Source organism: Solea senegalensis, linkage group LG20 (assembly GCF_019176455.1).
Source record: "Solea senegalensis isolate Sse05_10M linkage group LG20, IFAPA_SoseM_1, whole genome shotgun sequence".
NCBI lineage: Eukaryota > Metazoa > Chordata > Actinopteri > Pleuronectiformes > Soleidae > Solea > Solea senegalensis.
The window spans coordinates 18545730-18562077 of NC_058039.1; the positions used below are offsets into that span (position 1 = coordinate 18545730).

The 16348-nt window shown below is 43.6% G+C and overlaps 2 protein-coding genes across 4 annotated transcripts in view; one reads left to right on the top strand and one right to left on the bottom strand.

Moving 5' to 3' along the window:
• Positions 1 to 403: 403 nt before the first annotated feature.
• Positions 404 to 14637, bottom strand: LOC122786655 (tyrosine-protein kinase STYK1-like). Of its 3 annotated transcripts, none has more exons than XM_044053112.1 (10): positions 14462 to 14637; positions 13099 to 13157; positions 6664 to 6930; positions 5817 to 6053; positions 4849 to 5045; positions 4619 to 4699; positions 3939 to 4153; positions 3775 to 3815; positions 2685 to 2781; positions 404 to 1593 (listed from the first exon to the last, which is right to left on the bottom strand). In XM_044053112.1, exons 2-10 carry the CDS (start codon positions 13154 to 13156, stop codon positions 1398 to 1400), a joined length of 1389 nt encoding a protein of 462 aa, XP_043909047.1. In that variant the 5' UTR covers position 13157; positions 14462 to 14637; the 3' UTR covers positions 404 to 1397. The 3 variants fall into 3 exon arrangements, with proteins under 3 accessions (XP_043909047.1, XP_043909048.1, XP_043909046.1); XM_044053113.1 differs by having other exon boundaries at positions 4864 to 5045; positions 14456 to 14637; XM_044053111.1 differs by having other exon boundaries at positions 14456 to 14637.
• A 1095-nt stretch (positions 14638 to 15732) lies between these two features.
• LOC122786649 (chloride channel protein 1-like) overlaps positions 15733 to 16348 on the top strand; it is a 35086-nt gene continuing 34470 nt past the window's right edge. The window contains exon 1 of the mRNA XM_044053098.1: positions 15733 to 15812. Coding sequence (XP_043909033.1) covers positions 15762 to 15812 — 51 coding nt within the window. The 5' untranslated portion in view covers positions 15733 to 15761. The remainder of the gene's footprint in view (positions 15813 to 16348) is intronic.

Consider the following 16348-nt stretch of genomic DNA (forward strand, 5'->3'; position numbering starts at 1 on the left):
CCGTATGTGGTATTTTAGCTTAACACAAAATGATAAATGTTGGACAGAAACTACGTGTTATGACTGATTTAATGTGAAACAAATGCGACAAATGAGCTATTAATTAAACTTAATTGAGTTCCGACAACAAATGGAACGCAGCAGCAGTAGTCACTTACCTTTTTCCAGTCGTTCTACAACCTCATGATTATATGTCATCTTGCTTTTCACTTAAAAATGTCCCCAAAAAATATGAATCCAACCTGTGTTGCACACATAATCCTAATGTATTACCAATATCTACAGTCACGTGTGTTTTAGTGCAACAATATCATGATTTTCATCCGGATAATTGTGATATCTGTCTAATTTTCCCCATGTTTGTAGGACTTATATAGAAGAGTTTATGCAGCCAACACAGCTGTAAGATTCACCTCTTTTAATTATTAAAGCACCGTGTCGAGCAGGCCAGCACAGCCAAGGTGAGTAAACCCAAAATGTAAGTTTCAACCCGAACAGACGAGTTACGACAGGTTTCCACCTTCTTTAACGTGAGGTCTTTTACCCTGGGATTGGACCAAACCAGACATATGTGGATTTATCATGTAAGTGCTAATCACAGAATTTTTTTTGTCTTTAGTGGACTTAATCTTCATCTAACAGGATTTATTTCAGTATTTTATTACACATAACTATTGTCCACCACTAGCTCTCTATTTCTTATAAATTGTCTTGGTTTTTTTTCAAGGTTAAAAGTGCAAAGAAACATTATACTGCTCTTTTAAAATTTCCACAATCATAGTTTACAGATAAATACACATTTGCAGTTCATATATATACATATATATATAAAAAAAATCTAAGTGAGTTCATTTTCTACAGAAGAGTATGAGGGCCATATGTAAAAATAAAAAAAAAATAAAACCATGAATTCTGATTTAAAAAAAGTCAGAATTCAAGATTAAATTCGGACTTTGTTACTTTTATCTGACTAAGAATTCTGATAAAAAAGTCAGAATTCTTAGATTGAAGTCACAATTCATTTGGACTTTCTGACTTATCTCGGAATTCTGAGAAAACATTATTTCCCAGACTTTAATCTCAAAATTCAGACTTTTCCTCAGAAGTCTGGAAAAGAAATCAATTTTCTCAGAATTTTGACCTTCTCCTCAGAATTCTGAGAACAAATTCTGACTTCAATTTGAGAATTCATGCTGTTTTATATTTTTCTTTCTTTCATTTTTTAATGTGACCCTAATACTCTTCTGTGCGTTTCCAACAATAAAAAGCCAAAACAAAAGTAGAGTTCAATTAAAAACGTTTAAAAAACGTCCATTTGTTTTCTGGGTTCTCCCTGTTGCACTTCCTGTATGTATATAAAAAAACCGCCAGCCAACGTTGAGGATCCTCTCAGCCAATCAGAGCACAGCATAGTTGAAGGCCTCCCCATATCCCGCCTCTCTCAGGTATCTCTCGATGTTGATTGGCTTGGGTACGATGAGAACTGTCCTCCCATAGGCTGATTTCTCTGCCGCCTCGAGCTTCCTCGTCAGGTCCGCCACAGTGAGACGCTGCTGGGGATTCCAGTGGCAGCAAGAACGGATGATGCTGTACCTGTCCGCAACGTACCCGGTAAAAACACGGTTAAAACACGCGCCACACCCACTGAAATGTTAATATATATCACGTACACGTATTTAAAAAGGTTTTTACAACATTACATGTCGTTGAAAGTGTTCGAATGAGCGTTATCAAACCGCCATGTCAGGCAGGTTGTTGCACTCACGACAGGTTAGCTTGAAGGCGCCTGAAAGTGCCGCCGCCATTTTGTCTCGGTGTGAAACCAGAATGAAAAGTACATAAACAAGAAAAGTCCCGGGTTACTTAAAAAAAAAAAAAAAAAATTTAGTGAGTCATACGTACATTTAAGGTTTTTAACTTTTTAAATAAACTTGTTTACATGCGGAGCTGGTCTCTAAAAATCATCAGTTATTGACTGTTGAGTTTGGCTGTAGTGTCAACACAACTACTAATCGATTACCAAGTTAACCGTCAACTGTTTTGTTAAACGATTCATTGGTTTGGGAATTAAAAGCAGTTTCTGTGATTTTTCAGCTTCTGTATGTTAATGTTTTGAATTTATTGTGGTTATTGTTGGTATTATACCATATATATACACACTCGCTATTTTATTCATTGCTGTTATTTACAACATCATACATTGACCGTTACTAATCAAACATTTTTGTAAAATTCTGTTTAAATCTTAAGTTAAAAGTTGTATGTCGTGTATAGGATTAGACGTGTGAACGATCCAATTCACGATTTGATAAAAAAAAAAAAAAATTCCATTTTTGATTCCAAATTCATTCAGAACATAGAGCTGCTAATGTGACGTCTACTCATGATGATAAGTTTTGTATTATATATATTTACATTTATTTAAGTATCCTGGGTATAATCTGAAACATTTGCATATGTTTTTGTTTTATTTCTCTATCTTAATCTGGTGTTTGTCACTTGTCTACCTCTGAAACCTTTGCTACTATAACCCCAAATTTCCCCAGTGTGGGATTAATTAAGTCTAGGGCTGCAACTAACAATTACTTTCAAAATCGATGAATCTATTCATCTATTCAACGGTGCTTTATAAATCTATATGGATTATTGATCAATCATTGAGTACTTTAGTTTGGTCTTCTTACAGGGTGTTGGAGCATGTCGGTGGTCGACTGAGATGCTTCCCTCTTTGCAGATGTTGCAGAAGTTCAGCCGCCATCAGCTCAGCAAACGGTGGGTCGCCTGGTAATGATAGTGATCATTTCAACACTTAAATGTTGTCCAGCATGATTCTGTCATTTGTTAAAGAGGAACTAAACCCCTGTTCTGAAGCTGACTCTGCCCAATGCCTGATTTTGAAAATCTATATACCCAATATAGCACGATCGAGTGACAGCAACCGCAAATGTTGGCAGCTTGCTGTGGTGTTTCCAGTGGCAGCTTAGAGCTGCATTTAGTGTGAGACACACATTTCAATAAGTTTCCACACTCACACACTCACACATGACATTCCCCACGCTGAGAAGTGATCAAACTTCACCGCACGTAAATCACGTAATCTATGAATCCATGATGCGAAGGCAGATTGCTCTACGTAGTTCATTCATACAGCTGTCTTGAATTAGTGACCAATCAGCCAATCAGAAAATAGTATTCACTGTTGCTGGGCAGAATGGACACGCTCAGGTCAGCCAAGTTCCACTTCACTGCCGCTGTCTCACATCTGTCCGCTTCCACAGCTGGAGTCAGAGACAAGTTTTTTTTGTGGTTCTTCTTCTCGCAAAGAAATCCACTTTAAATGTTGTAAACACAACAAACAGAGCAGTGTTTCTACAGAGCGAATAAACAGGAGCACGCTGACGATGTGGTGTCGTCACGGGATCTTTTATTCTGAAAAGTAAACCGGATGTTTTATTTTCCTACTTCCCCTCCCGCTCATGCTGAATTTATCTGCCAGAAATATGAGTGCTGCTATCCACTATGAGCCCCGCCCCCCCACTGCTGTGTCTGTGGGGGCGTGGCTAGAGGAGGTTTGGTGACGACAACATGGGAAGAACCAGCTAATGGGAACATTCATATGTAATGGGAGGTGTTTATCCAGAGAAGGCAGTACATACACACATTTAACACAAAATACGTCATTCAAATACTTTACACAATACTTTTAGTTTGAACCTGAACAAAGTGGTTTAGGGTTTAGTTCCTCTTAAGTAACTGAAATTACAGAACACTCACCCAGTGAGACCATTTCATAGAGGAGGATTCCAAAGGACCACCTGGTTAAAAAAAGAAAACAGATGTGTCGTTAAAAGTTTGGTCTCACGTTAAACATTTAATGTCCTTACTGGGTCAAGAAATTGGAATGAACAAAAACATCGTCTATGGATCTGGACACTCACACGTCGCTGCTCTTGCTCATGGCTCTTCTCGCCAGGACTTCTGGCGCCTGCCACTTCCTCATCTCCATGACGTCCACCTCCCCCAGAGAACCGCCCCGCGCTGTCCTCCGGTAAACGGAGCCCAGACCCCACAGCTTCACCGTCAGGTCTCCACCAACCAGGACGCTGCGAGCCCCGACGTTGCCATGAACGTAGCCTTTACTGTGCAGGTAATCCTACAGTGTGATGAAGAGGAAGATGAGGACAGTTTGTGTGTGTGTTCATATGAGGTCCTGAAACTGCTGAGAACCAGCCTGAAATGGATGCTCAATAAAATGCTCACCAAATGAAATCTATGCCCATGTTTTTAAAAGACTTTTCCAACAAGAAAACTTAGTAAACCACTCACTCGCCCACACCAAACCTCATAGAGCAAATCATCACACACACAGGAGTTGTTGATCCACTGCTGCCTCCGTCACTAAGGTCTAATGTCTGTGTCACTGATTTTCTCTGTGGGAGAGTTTTTCTTGTTCACTGTTGGAAAAGTTTGTCCAACATTTGGAGAATAGATTCTTATGTGGACTTAAGCTGATTTAGATTCAAGTCTTTTGGTAAGTGGTTATCATGTGTTTTTCCTCCTGATGAGTGAGAAATGTGTAAAGATGCAGAAAAAACTGATATTTAAGGGAGAAACTGACCAGAGCAGAGGCCACTTGTCCGGCCATGATGAAGATCCTCTTCTCTGTCATGTCACATGACGACCCTGAACCTGTGTTGTCCTTTAGTAACACGGAAGAAGAAAGGTTTAATGAGACCAAGTATGGACACTACGTCCCTTCAGTAGTATGATACACTGTCCCACACTGTCCCACACTGTCCCACAAAGCTGTAATTCCTCTTATGCCCAGAGTATTTCAAAGTTTGGTACCAGATGAACCTGCACCTGTCTACATCTCCACAGGAAGCCCAGCAGGTCTCTGTGACGCAGCTCCTCCATCACTATCATCAGGGGCGGCTGCACTGAGACCACGCCCAGCAGCGCGGGCAGGAAGGGGTGTGGCCCCAGTGCAGAGACGAAGGAGGCAAAGTTCAGGAAGTGCTGCTTCTCACCGCTGGTTGCTGTTTCTGCGTGGGAAAGAAAAGGTAGGAGTATTTGTGTTGGTCCCTAGTTTTTAGGTCCTTGCCCGTCCGTTCAAACTTATTTTGAGCACAATATCTTTAGGATATCTTAAGGGAATCCTTTTAGACTCAAGGATGTAGTGGTCGTTGGTGTCAAAGGTCAAGCTCAGAGGTCACAGGGTGTTTTTTTTTTCCTCTTCTGGATCATTTAAGTTTTTTTTTTTTAATCTATAAAATATTCTTAAACGGTTAAAAATACTACTACTACTACTATTATATTTATAATATCCACTTCCAATATTTATTATTATATTTTTTCTTTATGGTAACTCTGTAACAGCCTTGAAACTCCTGGATGATGCAAGTACACATTTTTTATTATTTTAATGATTGCTAAATATTTAACTGTACATTTTTGGTTTATAATAGTTCTTTCTAGTTTCTTTTACACGGAACATTTGTTAAAACAATCTTCCAGTCTAAAGTATTCACTCTTAAGAAGGGAATGAGAGTAAAGCTGCAACTAACAATTTCTTTCGTAATTAATCCATTTTCACGATGAATCGATCACTTGTTTTATCCATAAAATGTCAAAAAAGTTGATCAGTGTTTGTCAAACCTGGAAATGATGATGTTCTCAAATGTCTCCACAAACAAAATTCATCAGTTTTAAAGATTTCTTAGTTTTATGGACCAAAGAAACCAGGAAGTATTCACATTTAAGAAGCTGAAAAATCACAGAAACTGCTTTTAATGAAGTTGTCGGTGCATGTTTACCTTTGAGGACTCTCAGGACCACGTCCCTGTTGTCCATGCGTCCTCTGTAGAGCGTGACCGCATCATTAGCTTTGATGTAGACGGACAGAGGCAGAGCCGTGACCTGGCTGAAGGCTCCATGGTGCCTCTCTGTGGTCACCTGCGGTGGTGCGCTCACGTTCGGCTTCACGTTCTGCTGCACTGGCTGAACCGACAAGGGCAGCACTTCATGTTCCAGCGGGTTCAGCCCAGGGGGCGCTGTTGGGATTAAATATTAGACCAGCGTGTGATAAAACAGTTTAAATGTTTAATTTACAGCAAACGGCGTTGATCCAATACTGTTCACAATCACTGGATTAAAAAACCTGAAATAACATAAATACATCGCTGAGAACAGACTTAGGGATGAACTGTATCTATATTTTTTCTGATATCTGAAATGTCTATATATCACAACATCTAAGTCACAATACAATACTATCATATTTAATTATCATCACTAGACTCAAGTAGAGCTGCAACTAACGGTTATTTTCATAATCGATTAATCTGTCGATTATTTACATAAACTATCAGAAAACCTTATAAAATGTTGATCGGTGTTCGTCAAACCTGGAAATGATGATGTTCTCAAAATGAGAAAAAATCCAGAGCAAAGAAATGAAGAAGATACTCACATTTAAGAAGCTCAAACAAACGCAAATCTTATTTAAAACCAATGAATCGATTATCAAAACAGTTGTCGATTGATTTAGTAATTGATTAATAATCGATTAAACGAGGAATTGTTTCAGCTCTAGACTCAAGCCATCATCATAATTCCTCTAATAATCAGGAAAATCAAATCAGAAGGTTTGTGCTGTTTTACCGTCGATGCCCTGTAGGTGGGGTCTCTGCGTGTGCCTGTGCGATGACACATGGTGATGACGATGATGATGCTGCTGACGACGATGATGATGATGATGATGGTGGTGGGGGTTGCTATGGTGATGATTGTTGTTCTGAGGGGCTGTGATGTGTGAGGGTCTGCGTTCAGGACAGTACTGTCGCAGAAACACGAAGAGTAAAGTGACGAGCGTGAAGAAGAGGAGCAGCGTGGGGACGATGATCACCGCCTGCAGGTGTGTCCTTGTTACTGCAACACAGAGACAGAGAGAGTGTTAGAGTTTCACAGCCTGTCACTGTGGAGGGGGACACATTTCTGACCTTTGAACTTTGTGTCAGTATAAATTCTAGGGCTGTAATCAACCAAAGAAATTCTTGGTCGACTGAAGCCCTGAAAATCAAAGTGTTTGCATCACGTGCATCTGCACAAGAACACACACACACACACACACACTGAACACAGGAGCTGAGCTGTGAAACTGAGCTGATGTTGTTGGAGCAACATAACACAGACAAGTTAGCTTAGCGTTTTCATTTGACATGTCATGTTTTTAGTCGAGCTGTGATATGAAAACTTTGCATTAGACTTTTTCCTGGCGTCGCATACGTCACAGGTGTCACACCGCGTCACAGGCGTCGCGCCGTCACACCGTCACCACGCGTCACAGGTGTCGCGCACACCGCTGCGTCGCGTCACAGGCGTCGTCACCTACGTCTGGCGTGCGTCACAGCGTCGCCTGCGTCACAAGCGTCACCTACGTCACAAGCGTACACGCGTCACAAGCGTCGCCTGCGTCACGTCGCGTCTGTCTGATACCGTCACGTCACCGTCTGAGCGTCGGCGTCACCGCGTCACAGGCGTCGCCTGCGTCTGGCGTCGCACGTCGCGTCTGCGTCACAGCGTCACAGGCGTCGCTGCGTCACGACACCGCGTCGCGTCACCGCGTCGCTGTCGTCGCGTCGCTCGCGTCGGCGTCTCGGCGTCGCCTGCGTCACGAAGCGTCGCTACCGCGTCACAACGTCACGGCGTGCCACGTCACTGGAAGCGTCGCACAATCACGTCGCTGCGCGGCGTCGCGTCACCTGCGTCACAGGCGTCGCTGACAGGCGTCCACCAAGCGTCGCGCGTCGCTGCGTGGCGTCATGGCGTCGCACACCGCGTCACAAGCGTCGCCTGCGTCTGGCGTCGCGTCTCGGCGTCGGCGTCGCCTGCGTCTGAAGCGTCACAAGCGTCTGCGGTCGCCACAAGCGTCGCTGCGTCACAACGTCACGCGTGCGTCACAGGCGTCACTGCGTCTGCGTCTGAGCGTCCGCACCACGTCACACCGTCCGCGTCGCCACAGCGCGCGTCACGCCGCGTCAGCGTCGCTGCGTCACAGGCGCTGCGTCACAGCACCGTTTAAGGCACGTCACGCACACAGTCATCAGTTTAATCCCAGCGTGACTGACTGATGACATCATTGTCTGTTGTCTTTTCAAAGTAAAGGACACGCTTTCGACTGAGGTCCATTCATTTACTGCCGAATCATGTTTTTATGAAAACACTCAAACCTTACACTTCCAGTTTAACTCAAATACTGTTTTCATTCAATAGAATAATCTGATTCTGCCCAACTGAAATAATCCGAAATTCAATTGATTACACAAACTCAAATAATCTGATTAATTGAACAAAAATTGCACTTGCTGAATCAATCTGATTTAAAATCTCTCAGTAATCTGTTTTCATCCTGCAGGGTAATCTGAATACATACACCAACAATATTCTGATTACACCAACTGAAGCTATGTGAATACATTCCTCTGAATAATCTGATTGTGCACACAATTTGAACTCCCTCAGTAATCGGTTTTCTTCCTGTAATCTGAATACATCATCTGAAGTAATCAGTAATAAAATGGTTTAAATGGCGCCCCCCGTGGCTGACGTGTTTGCTCGCTCCGCTCTCGTATGCCGGCTTTTTTCTAGTGTTTTAGTGTGTTTTCTTTTTTCTTTTTCTCCGAAATGCCATGCACTGGTAACCTACAGCAGGCAGGCACTTCTGGACATCGGTAGTTTTCATAACCATCTGGATTTAACTCTTCATATTCCACCGGAGCTACCGGAGCTTGTTCGCTCTCGCAGCCGCCACCACCACCCCCATGCAGGCCCCGAAGCCCCGAGCTCGAGCGAGTACGCTGACCCCAGGAAGGTGCTCCGGAGACGGCGACGTAAGCGGGGGAAGAGGGCTGGGCTACACGCTAGGCTAAAAGCTCGCGCTAGCAGACCATCGCTACCCAGCCTCCTGCTCGCTAACGTGCGGTCACTGGACAACAAACTGGACGAGCTACGAGCCAGGATCTCAACCCAACGGGAAATGAGGGAATGCTGTGCTCTCATTTTCACAGAGACCTGGCTTTCGGACAAAATCCCGGAGTGTGCTATTCAGCTAACTACTCACTCCGTGCACCGAGGAGACCGGACTGCAGCCTCCGGTAAGGCAAAAGGAGGGGGTGTGTGTGTTTACATTAACAACGCGTGGTGTGGAGACATACAGACTGTTCAGAAGCACTGTTCACCTGACGTGGAGTTTTTATTACTGAAATGCCGTCCCTATTATCTACCGAGGGAATTTACTGCTGTGTTTTTGGCCGCTGTTTACATCCCCCCGCGGGCCAACTCCACCGCAGCACTCGGCACACTCCATGACGTCATCAGCGCGCTGGAGACGGCTCATCCCGATGCCGTTTTCATCACTGCTGGAGACTTCAACCAGTGCAACTTACGGACTGTATTCCCCAAATACCGCCAGCATGTAGACATTCCCACCCTGAAAAGAACACTCTGGACCATGTTTACAGCAACATCCGTGGTGCATACAGGGCTGCAGTGCACTTCGGATCTGTATCTCACATGTACCCCCTTACAGACAGGCTGAACACAAGCAAACCCAGCAACACACAAAGTCATCAAACTTCTGGAGCCACAAAAGTCATCAAACTCTGGAACCCAGACACCGAAAGCATCCTGCAGGACTGTTTTGCTACGACAGACTGGGATGTTTTTAAAGCTGCAGCCACTCTGGAGGACTCCTCTGTCAGTGTACAGGACTACGCTGAATATGTGACTGGGTACATCAGCACGTGTGTTGACAACATCGTGCCCACCATACATGTCAGGAAGTTCCCCAACCAGAAGCCCTGGGTAAACACTCAGGTACGAAGCATGCTGCGTGCTCGCTCCGCTGCATTTAAATCAGGCAGCGAAGCTGAGTACAAAACTGCCAAGTACAGACTGAGACACGCCATCACAGCGGCAAAGAGGCAGTACAGAGAGAAGCTGGACAGCTTCTATTCCACTGCTGACTCTGGGCGGATGTGGAGGGGCCTGCAGCACATCACAGACCACAAGACCACCACCAGCACCATCAGTTCCACAGACAACCTGCCAGACGACCTCAACACTTTCTACACCCGCTTTGAGGCTACAACAAACAACACAGGGACACACACACACACCTGGACCACTGGACCCCCCTCACCACCACCAACAGTCTCTTCAGGTCAGGTCCACAAAGTCCTGAAGAAAATCAACCCCCACAAGGCAGCAGGACCAGACAACATTCCTGGCCGTGCACTCAGAGCATGTGCTAACGAGCTGGCTGATGTCTTCACATCCATATTCAACCTCTCCCTAAACCAGAGCACCGTTCCCTCCTGCTTCAAAACAACAACCATCGTCCCCCTCCCCAAGAAGAGCCCACCCACTTGCCTGAATGACTACAGACCAGTAGCACTCACTCCTATCATAATGAAGTGTTTCGAGAGAGTGGTGCTGGCGCACATTCAGAGCAGCATCCCGGATTCACTGGACCCCCTGCAGTACGCCTACCGACCCAACAGGTCCACCACCGACGCCATCACAGCTGTCCTCCACCACTCCCTGTCCCACCTGGAAAACAAGGAGTCCTACATCAGGATACTCTTTGTAGACTACAGCTCCGCCTTCAACACGGTCATCCCCTACAAACTCACCCACAAGCTGTCCACCCTTGGCATTCACCCCACCCTCTGCGACTGGCTCCTTGACTTCCTGACTGGCAGACCCCAGACTGTCAGGATTGGCAATAAAACATCAGCCAGCATCATCACAAACATTGGCACTCCACAAGGATGTGTCCTCAGCCCCATCCTCTACACCCTGTTCACACATGACTGTGTCGCCTCCCATAAAGACAACATCATCCTGAAGTTTGCTGACGACACTGCAGTGATAGGATGCATCACTGCGGCGGACGAAGCGGCCTACAGGACGGAGGTGGACAGTCTGGTTTCTTGGTGCGAGGACAACAACCTCACCCTAAACACAGACAAGACGAAGGAGATGATAGTGGACATGAGGAAGGAGAGGAGACCTCACCAACCACTGTTTATCCGGGATCTTGAAGTGGAGCGGGTGAGCAGCTTTAAGTACCTCGGGGTCCACATCACTGAGGACTTCACATGGACCACCAACACAACACAGCTGCTCAAGAAAGCACAGCAACGGCTGTATTTTCTGAGGAGGCTGAGGAAGTTTGGCATGTCGACAAAGATCCTCAGCAACTTCTACAGCTGTGTCGTGGAGAGCAGTCTGACCAACTGTATCAGCGCGTGGTACGGCAGCACTACAGCCATGGACCGCAAACGCCTGCAGAGAGTGGTAAAGACAGCTGAGAGGATCACCAGGTCCCCACTGCCCTCACTGCACAGCATCTACCACCGCAGAGTCCACAGGAGAGCTGCCACCATCACCAAAAACAGCACCCACCCACAACATGGACTGTTTACACTCCTGCCCTCAGGACGGAGGTACAGGAGTGCCAAATGCAGGACAACCCGTCTAAAGAACTCTTTTTACCCCACTGCCATCAGAATCCTCAACAGCTGAACGGGACTACAATAATCCTGTCACCTGGTTACACTGTCACTTTAATCTGTTACCGTCACTTTAAAACCTGAAACATGTCACTTTAAATCTGTTAAATTGCACAACCAGCGTTCACTTTATGTACAGTTCTTATTTCTTGTTTATATGCATATGTTTACACTTATTTTATGCATATATGTTATGTTAGTTTTTTGTAATACTCTTATTCCTTGTATATATGCATATGTTTACACTTATTTTATGCATATATGTTATTTTTAGTTAATTTGTAATATTTATATTTTTCTTATGTATATTTATACTTTTTTTCTACAAAAGCATCTCTTTTCTACTTTATGCTGGTGTTTTTTGAGTGGACAGCAAAGTAAGAATTTCATTGTACAGGGAAACGTGTTTCTTTACTGTGCATATGACAATAAACACTTTGAATCTTGAATCTTGAATCTAATACTTTCCCCAGAATAATTTGGTTGTGCCCACTGAAATAATCCGATTATAAATAACTGAATGAGATGCACTCAAATTATCTGTTTTTTTAAAACCACTGAATTAATCTGAATACATTGCACTGATAGCTGTAATCTGATAATATGGAGTATATATTCTAACTGGATCAGATGCACTCAATAATCTGGTAATAATACACAGATTATTATTATTTATGAGACAAATAGAAATATTGATTTGATTTATAACCTGATATATATATTCCTATAGAATGATGTAAAAAAAACAACAACCTAACATATTATGATAGGAACTATCCCTTTAAGCCCTCTCTGACTTTTAACACAATTCTTGGGGCAGACACACACACACACACACACACACCCTTGTCTAACATGATGACAATGCAGTGTAAAGACTGTGAAGGCCCTGGTTGTGTCACGTGTTCAGGTGTGGCGACACAGCATCAATCATGTTTCTGTCATTTCCATGAAACACACACAGAAGCAGCTCTCCCTTGTTTCTCCGTCACATTTGAAATATGAATGGTCATTTTGTTATTATGTAACTTAAGTATCTGTACTTAAATCATAGATCAATACAGAGTTCACATGCAGCTGCAGATAGACCGATAAACCCGTGAACCCTGGGCCAATAATTAAGCCAATATTTGTCACTTTTTGAATAACCAGCATTGGTAGATTATTCATTCATTTATTCATCAGCCAGTATACAGATACTATATAGAAGTTCACTGCATTACTTATTTTAGGGAAAATAACAAGAATAAAACAACTTTTAAAAGTTTTATATTACTGATACTGACAGGTTTGGCAAAGAAAGAGAATCAGGATTTTTAAGATAATAAGAGATAATTGAAGACGGAGATTAAGATACAATTATTTTGTTAAATAAATAAATGAACATGTTTGGTCCATAATAGAAATAATCTGCAGATGAAAACCAGAGGGAATATGGAGCGTGTGAAACACTCTCAGGGAGGGATGAGGAAGAGTGAAAGGGTAGGAGACGAGGATTAGGGATCGAGGGTGGTGTCCTTACTACAGAGGTTGTCGTCGGGTGCACACGGATCGTCGTCCTCTGTGGAGTTGGATGACATTCTGCAGAGAAGATCAGTGTTACTATGAGCGGGAGGAGGAGATCAGTATTACCTCTGCTCAGCACACACACACACACACACACACACTTGATCACACCTCTACTATTAGATGCATGTTTGCTTTAATCTGCACTTTTAGATTTGACCTCAGAGCAGGAACTAAAGTTCTGTCACTGATGGAGAAGAAGTGCCACCTTTACTTTTACTAGCAATTAAACCTAATTAGAGCTTAGTAATGATTAAATATTTACACATATACACCCATAGGAGGTGTTAGTGTAGCTGTCAGCAGAGCGAAAGGCAAAGTGAATAATGACTGGTTTAGAGAGGCTAATGTAACTACAGAACCCGGTCCTGTTTCTGACTGACATCGATCATAATCACAATCATATCATCTGACCTTGTTTCTCTCCTTGGATTTGAAGAGTTCTGACAAAACTCAGGTTAACGTGACGGCGTTCTCGTCGTGTTGCCGGCGGAGAAGCTTATGACGAACGTACGACGCCTTCATGTTTCATGTTGTAATAATGCAACATCATCCGCCGCTCTTTAGACAATGGAAACATCTAATTTAAGAGTGTGTGACACACACACACACTCCCACACACACACACACACCCTGAGGTATGAAGTAAGCATTCTTGTGTACAGTACAAACAAAGCATTATCACTAACCCTAACCTTAACCAGTTCCTTACAAGTGAGCTTCTGCCTCATTAGGACCAGGTTTTGGTCTCCATGAGGTCTTCTGGTCTTGACAAGGTCAGTGTTTATGACAGGTGCTAAAGAGATAGCACACACACACACACACACACACAGATACACGGTGTGTATGTCACTGAACCAGTTTAACTGCATTGTGTTTTCACACATGAACCTGCAGCTCTGCCGCATCAACACAACAAAAGACACACACACACACACAGAGAACAGACAGACGCACATGCAGAGTGGGAACAGACACACACACACACACACACTTGTGTAAACACAGAGAGAATAGACACACACACAGAACAGACAGACACACACACACATAGAGAACAGACAGACACACATACAGAGTGGGAATAGACACACACATACACAGAACAGACAGACACAGAGTGAGAACAGACAGACAGACACACACACTCTTGTGTAAATTCACGTGTAAACTAAACACACACAGACACATTAAATGTTTTTACAATGTCACATAAAACAACTTTTGTTTAATGTCTCACATGAAATATTGTGATATTGTGAATTTTACCCCACAGTTTCACACTTAAATTTTATAATTATTTAACGTCTTACCTGGACCTGGACGAGCGTTCAGGGTTAGGGTTAGAGGTCAGGGGTCAACCTCGTCTCCAGAACATGCGTCGTTCCTGCCGCAATCCACGCAAAAGTGCGACTTTACCAAAAACCAAAGTCACGTCCGACTGCTCCGTTTTCATGTTTTCCATGTTTTCTCACAGTGATTTTCACACACACACACACACACACACTCTGTCTGTCTGTTTTCTTTTCACCACCAGCTCACTTTGTTCTCTCTCTCTCACTCTCTCTCGTCCATCTGCTCTTGCAGGTTGGCCACACCCACTAACACCTCTCACCTGCTTACACACACAGGTGCAGGTGTTTGTTCTTCCTGTTGTGATGATGATGTTGATTCCACTTTGTTTGTGGTTGTGACCGATACTGATGCCGATATGACAAACTCTAGTATCTATACTGATATTAGTGTGTTACAGTCATTTATGAAGGTATGAACACATTTGTGCCGAGTCATTTCAAAGAGACAATTATCCAGCTGTGAAACATGACTCAGCTAGAATTATTGTGACAAATAGGATTTTTGGCTTTATTATATGTACGATATCGGCTCGATTCCCATCCTTAGTTTGATCCTGGAACATTTATCTCTATTTGCTTGTCTGAAATTGCTGACTTGCTAATTATTGCTGTTCTTTTTTTTAAAGCTAAACTTAAACATCCCTGTGTCCTTAGTCGTCATTTTCTTCTAATAGTTATTTCTGATTCATGTAATGCTGCACTCCACAGTTCAAAGTTTGATGGTCTTCTGATTCTTCTTGTTCTTCTGATTCTTGTTTGTTTTCTTCTGATTCTTCTGATTCTTCTTCTGATTCTTTTCCTTGACAGGCAGTAAACTCAGAGGTGTAATGCTGCCACAGTTCAAAGTTCTTTGTCACATTTTGAAGTTCTTCTAATGATAATTCTGTAATTACAAAACTGAACAGTTTTAGTTTGGTTTTGTTAGTGAGATGTTTCTTTAGTTCAGATTTCTCTCAGCGTGTCTGGATGTCTTACCTGTGCCAGTGATGGACGGTGGTTTGTCTTAAACACCTCATTTCTTTTTGAATGTCAGATGTCGAGTGTTTGGTGCAAAATGTCGTCATTTTTCAGTGAAAATTCACAGGGATGAACAGGAGTGAAAGTGTGTGTGTGTTTGTCTCTGTGTGTGTGTGTGTGTGTGTGTAACCCCAGCTGGAGCTAGTTTAAACCATGTCAGCGTGTGTGTCCAGCACAGTCGGTCCTGGTAACGTTGAGACCGACGGTGAGTGCCCGGGTTTATTTTTGGGTCAGTGACGGTGTGTCAATGGCCGCAGATGCGTCAGAAAGGAAGGCTCTGAGATACAAGCAAACCCTGGTCAGTGTCTGTCTGTTGTTCTGTCGTCTGTCTGTCTCTCTCTCTGTCCATCCGTTCTCGGTCTGCCTGGTGTGTTTGCATTCCTGTTGTAGGTGTTTACCTGTAGTGGAAGTGCAAACTGCATGTGCATGAATGAACCGTGTGTGTGTGTGTGTGTGTGTGTGTGTGTGTGTGTGTGTCTGTCTGAAAACCATTCAGCAGCTGTATAACAGGGTCACACACACATGGTCACGCAACAGGTGTTTTAGACTCAATGAACTTCCTTCACCGCGATCACGACGCACACACACACACACACACACACACACACACACACTCTCAGCCAGCCACCTGTTTACTCTCCTCTCTGCACCTTTTTTATGTTCTCAATGGTTTGAACATGTGTCTTGACTCTGACACGTGTGTAACGTGTGTTTACATGTGTGACACTCAACAAGCCACGTACTGTAGAGTCACAACATGTACTGTAGAGCCACGACACGTACTGTAGAGCCACGTCACGTACTGTAGAGTCACGTCACGTACTGTAGAGCCAC

Bases quoted from the DNA above. Each gene is read 5' to 3' on its own strand.
- LOC122786655 (XM_044053112.1), bottom strand. From the start codon at position 13,156: ATGTCATCCAACTCCACAGAGGACGACGATCCGTGTGCACCCGACGAC. The intron at 4,700-4,848 runs GTACCAAACTTT...GTGTTACTAAAG, and splicing joins GACAGGTGCAGGTTCATCTG to GACAACACAGGTTCAGGGTC. The intron at 1,594-2,684 runs GTAAGAAGACCA...CGTTGCGGACAG, and splicing joins CCGACATGCTCCAACACCCT to GTACAGCATCATCCGTTCTT.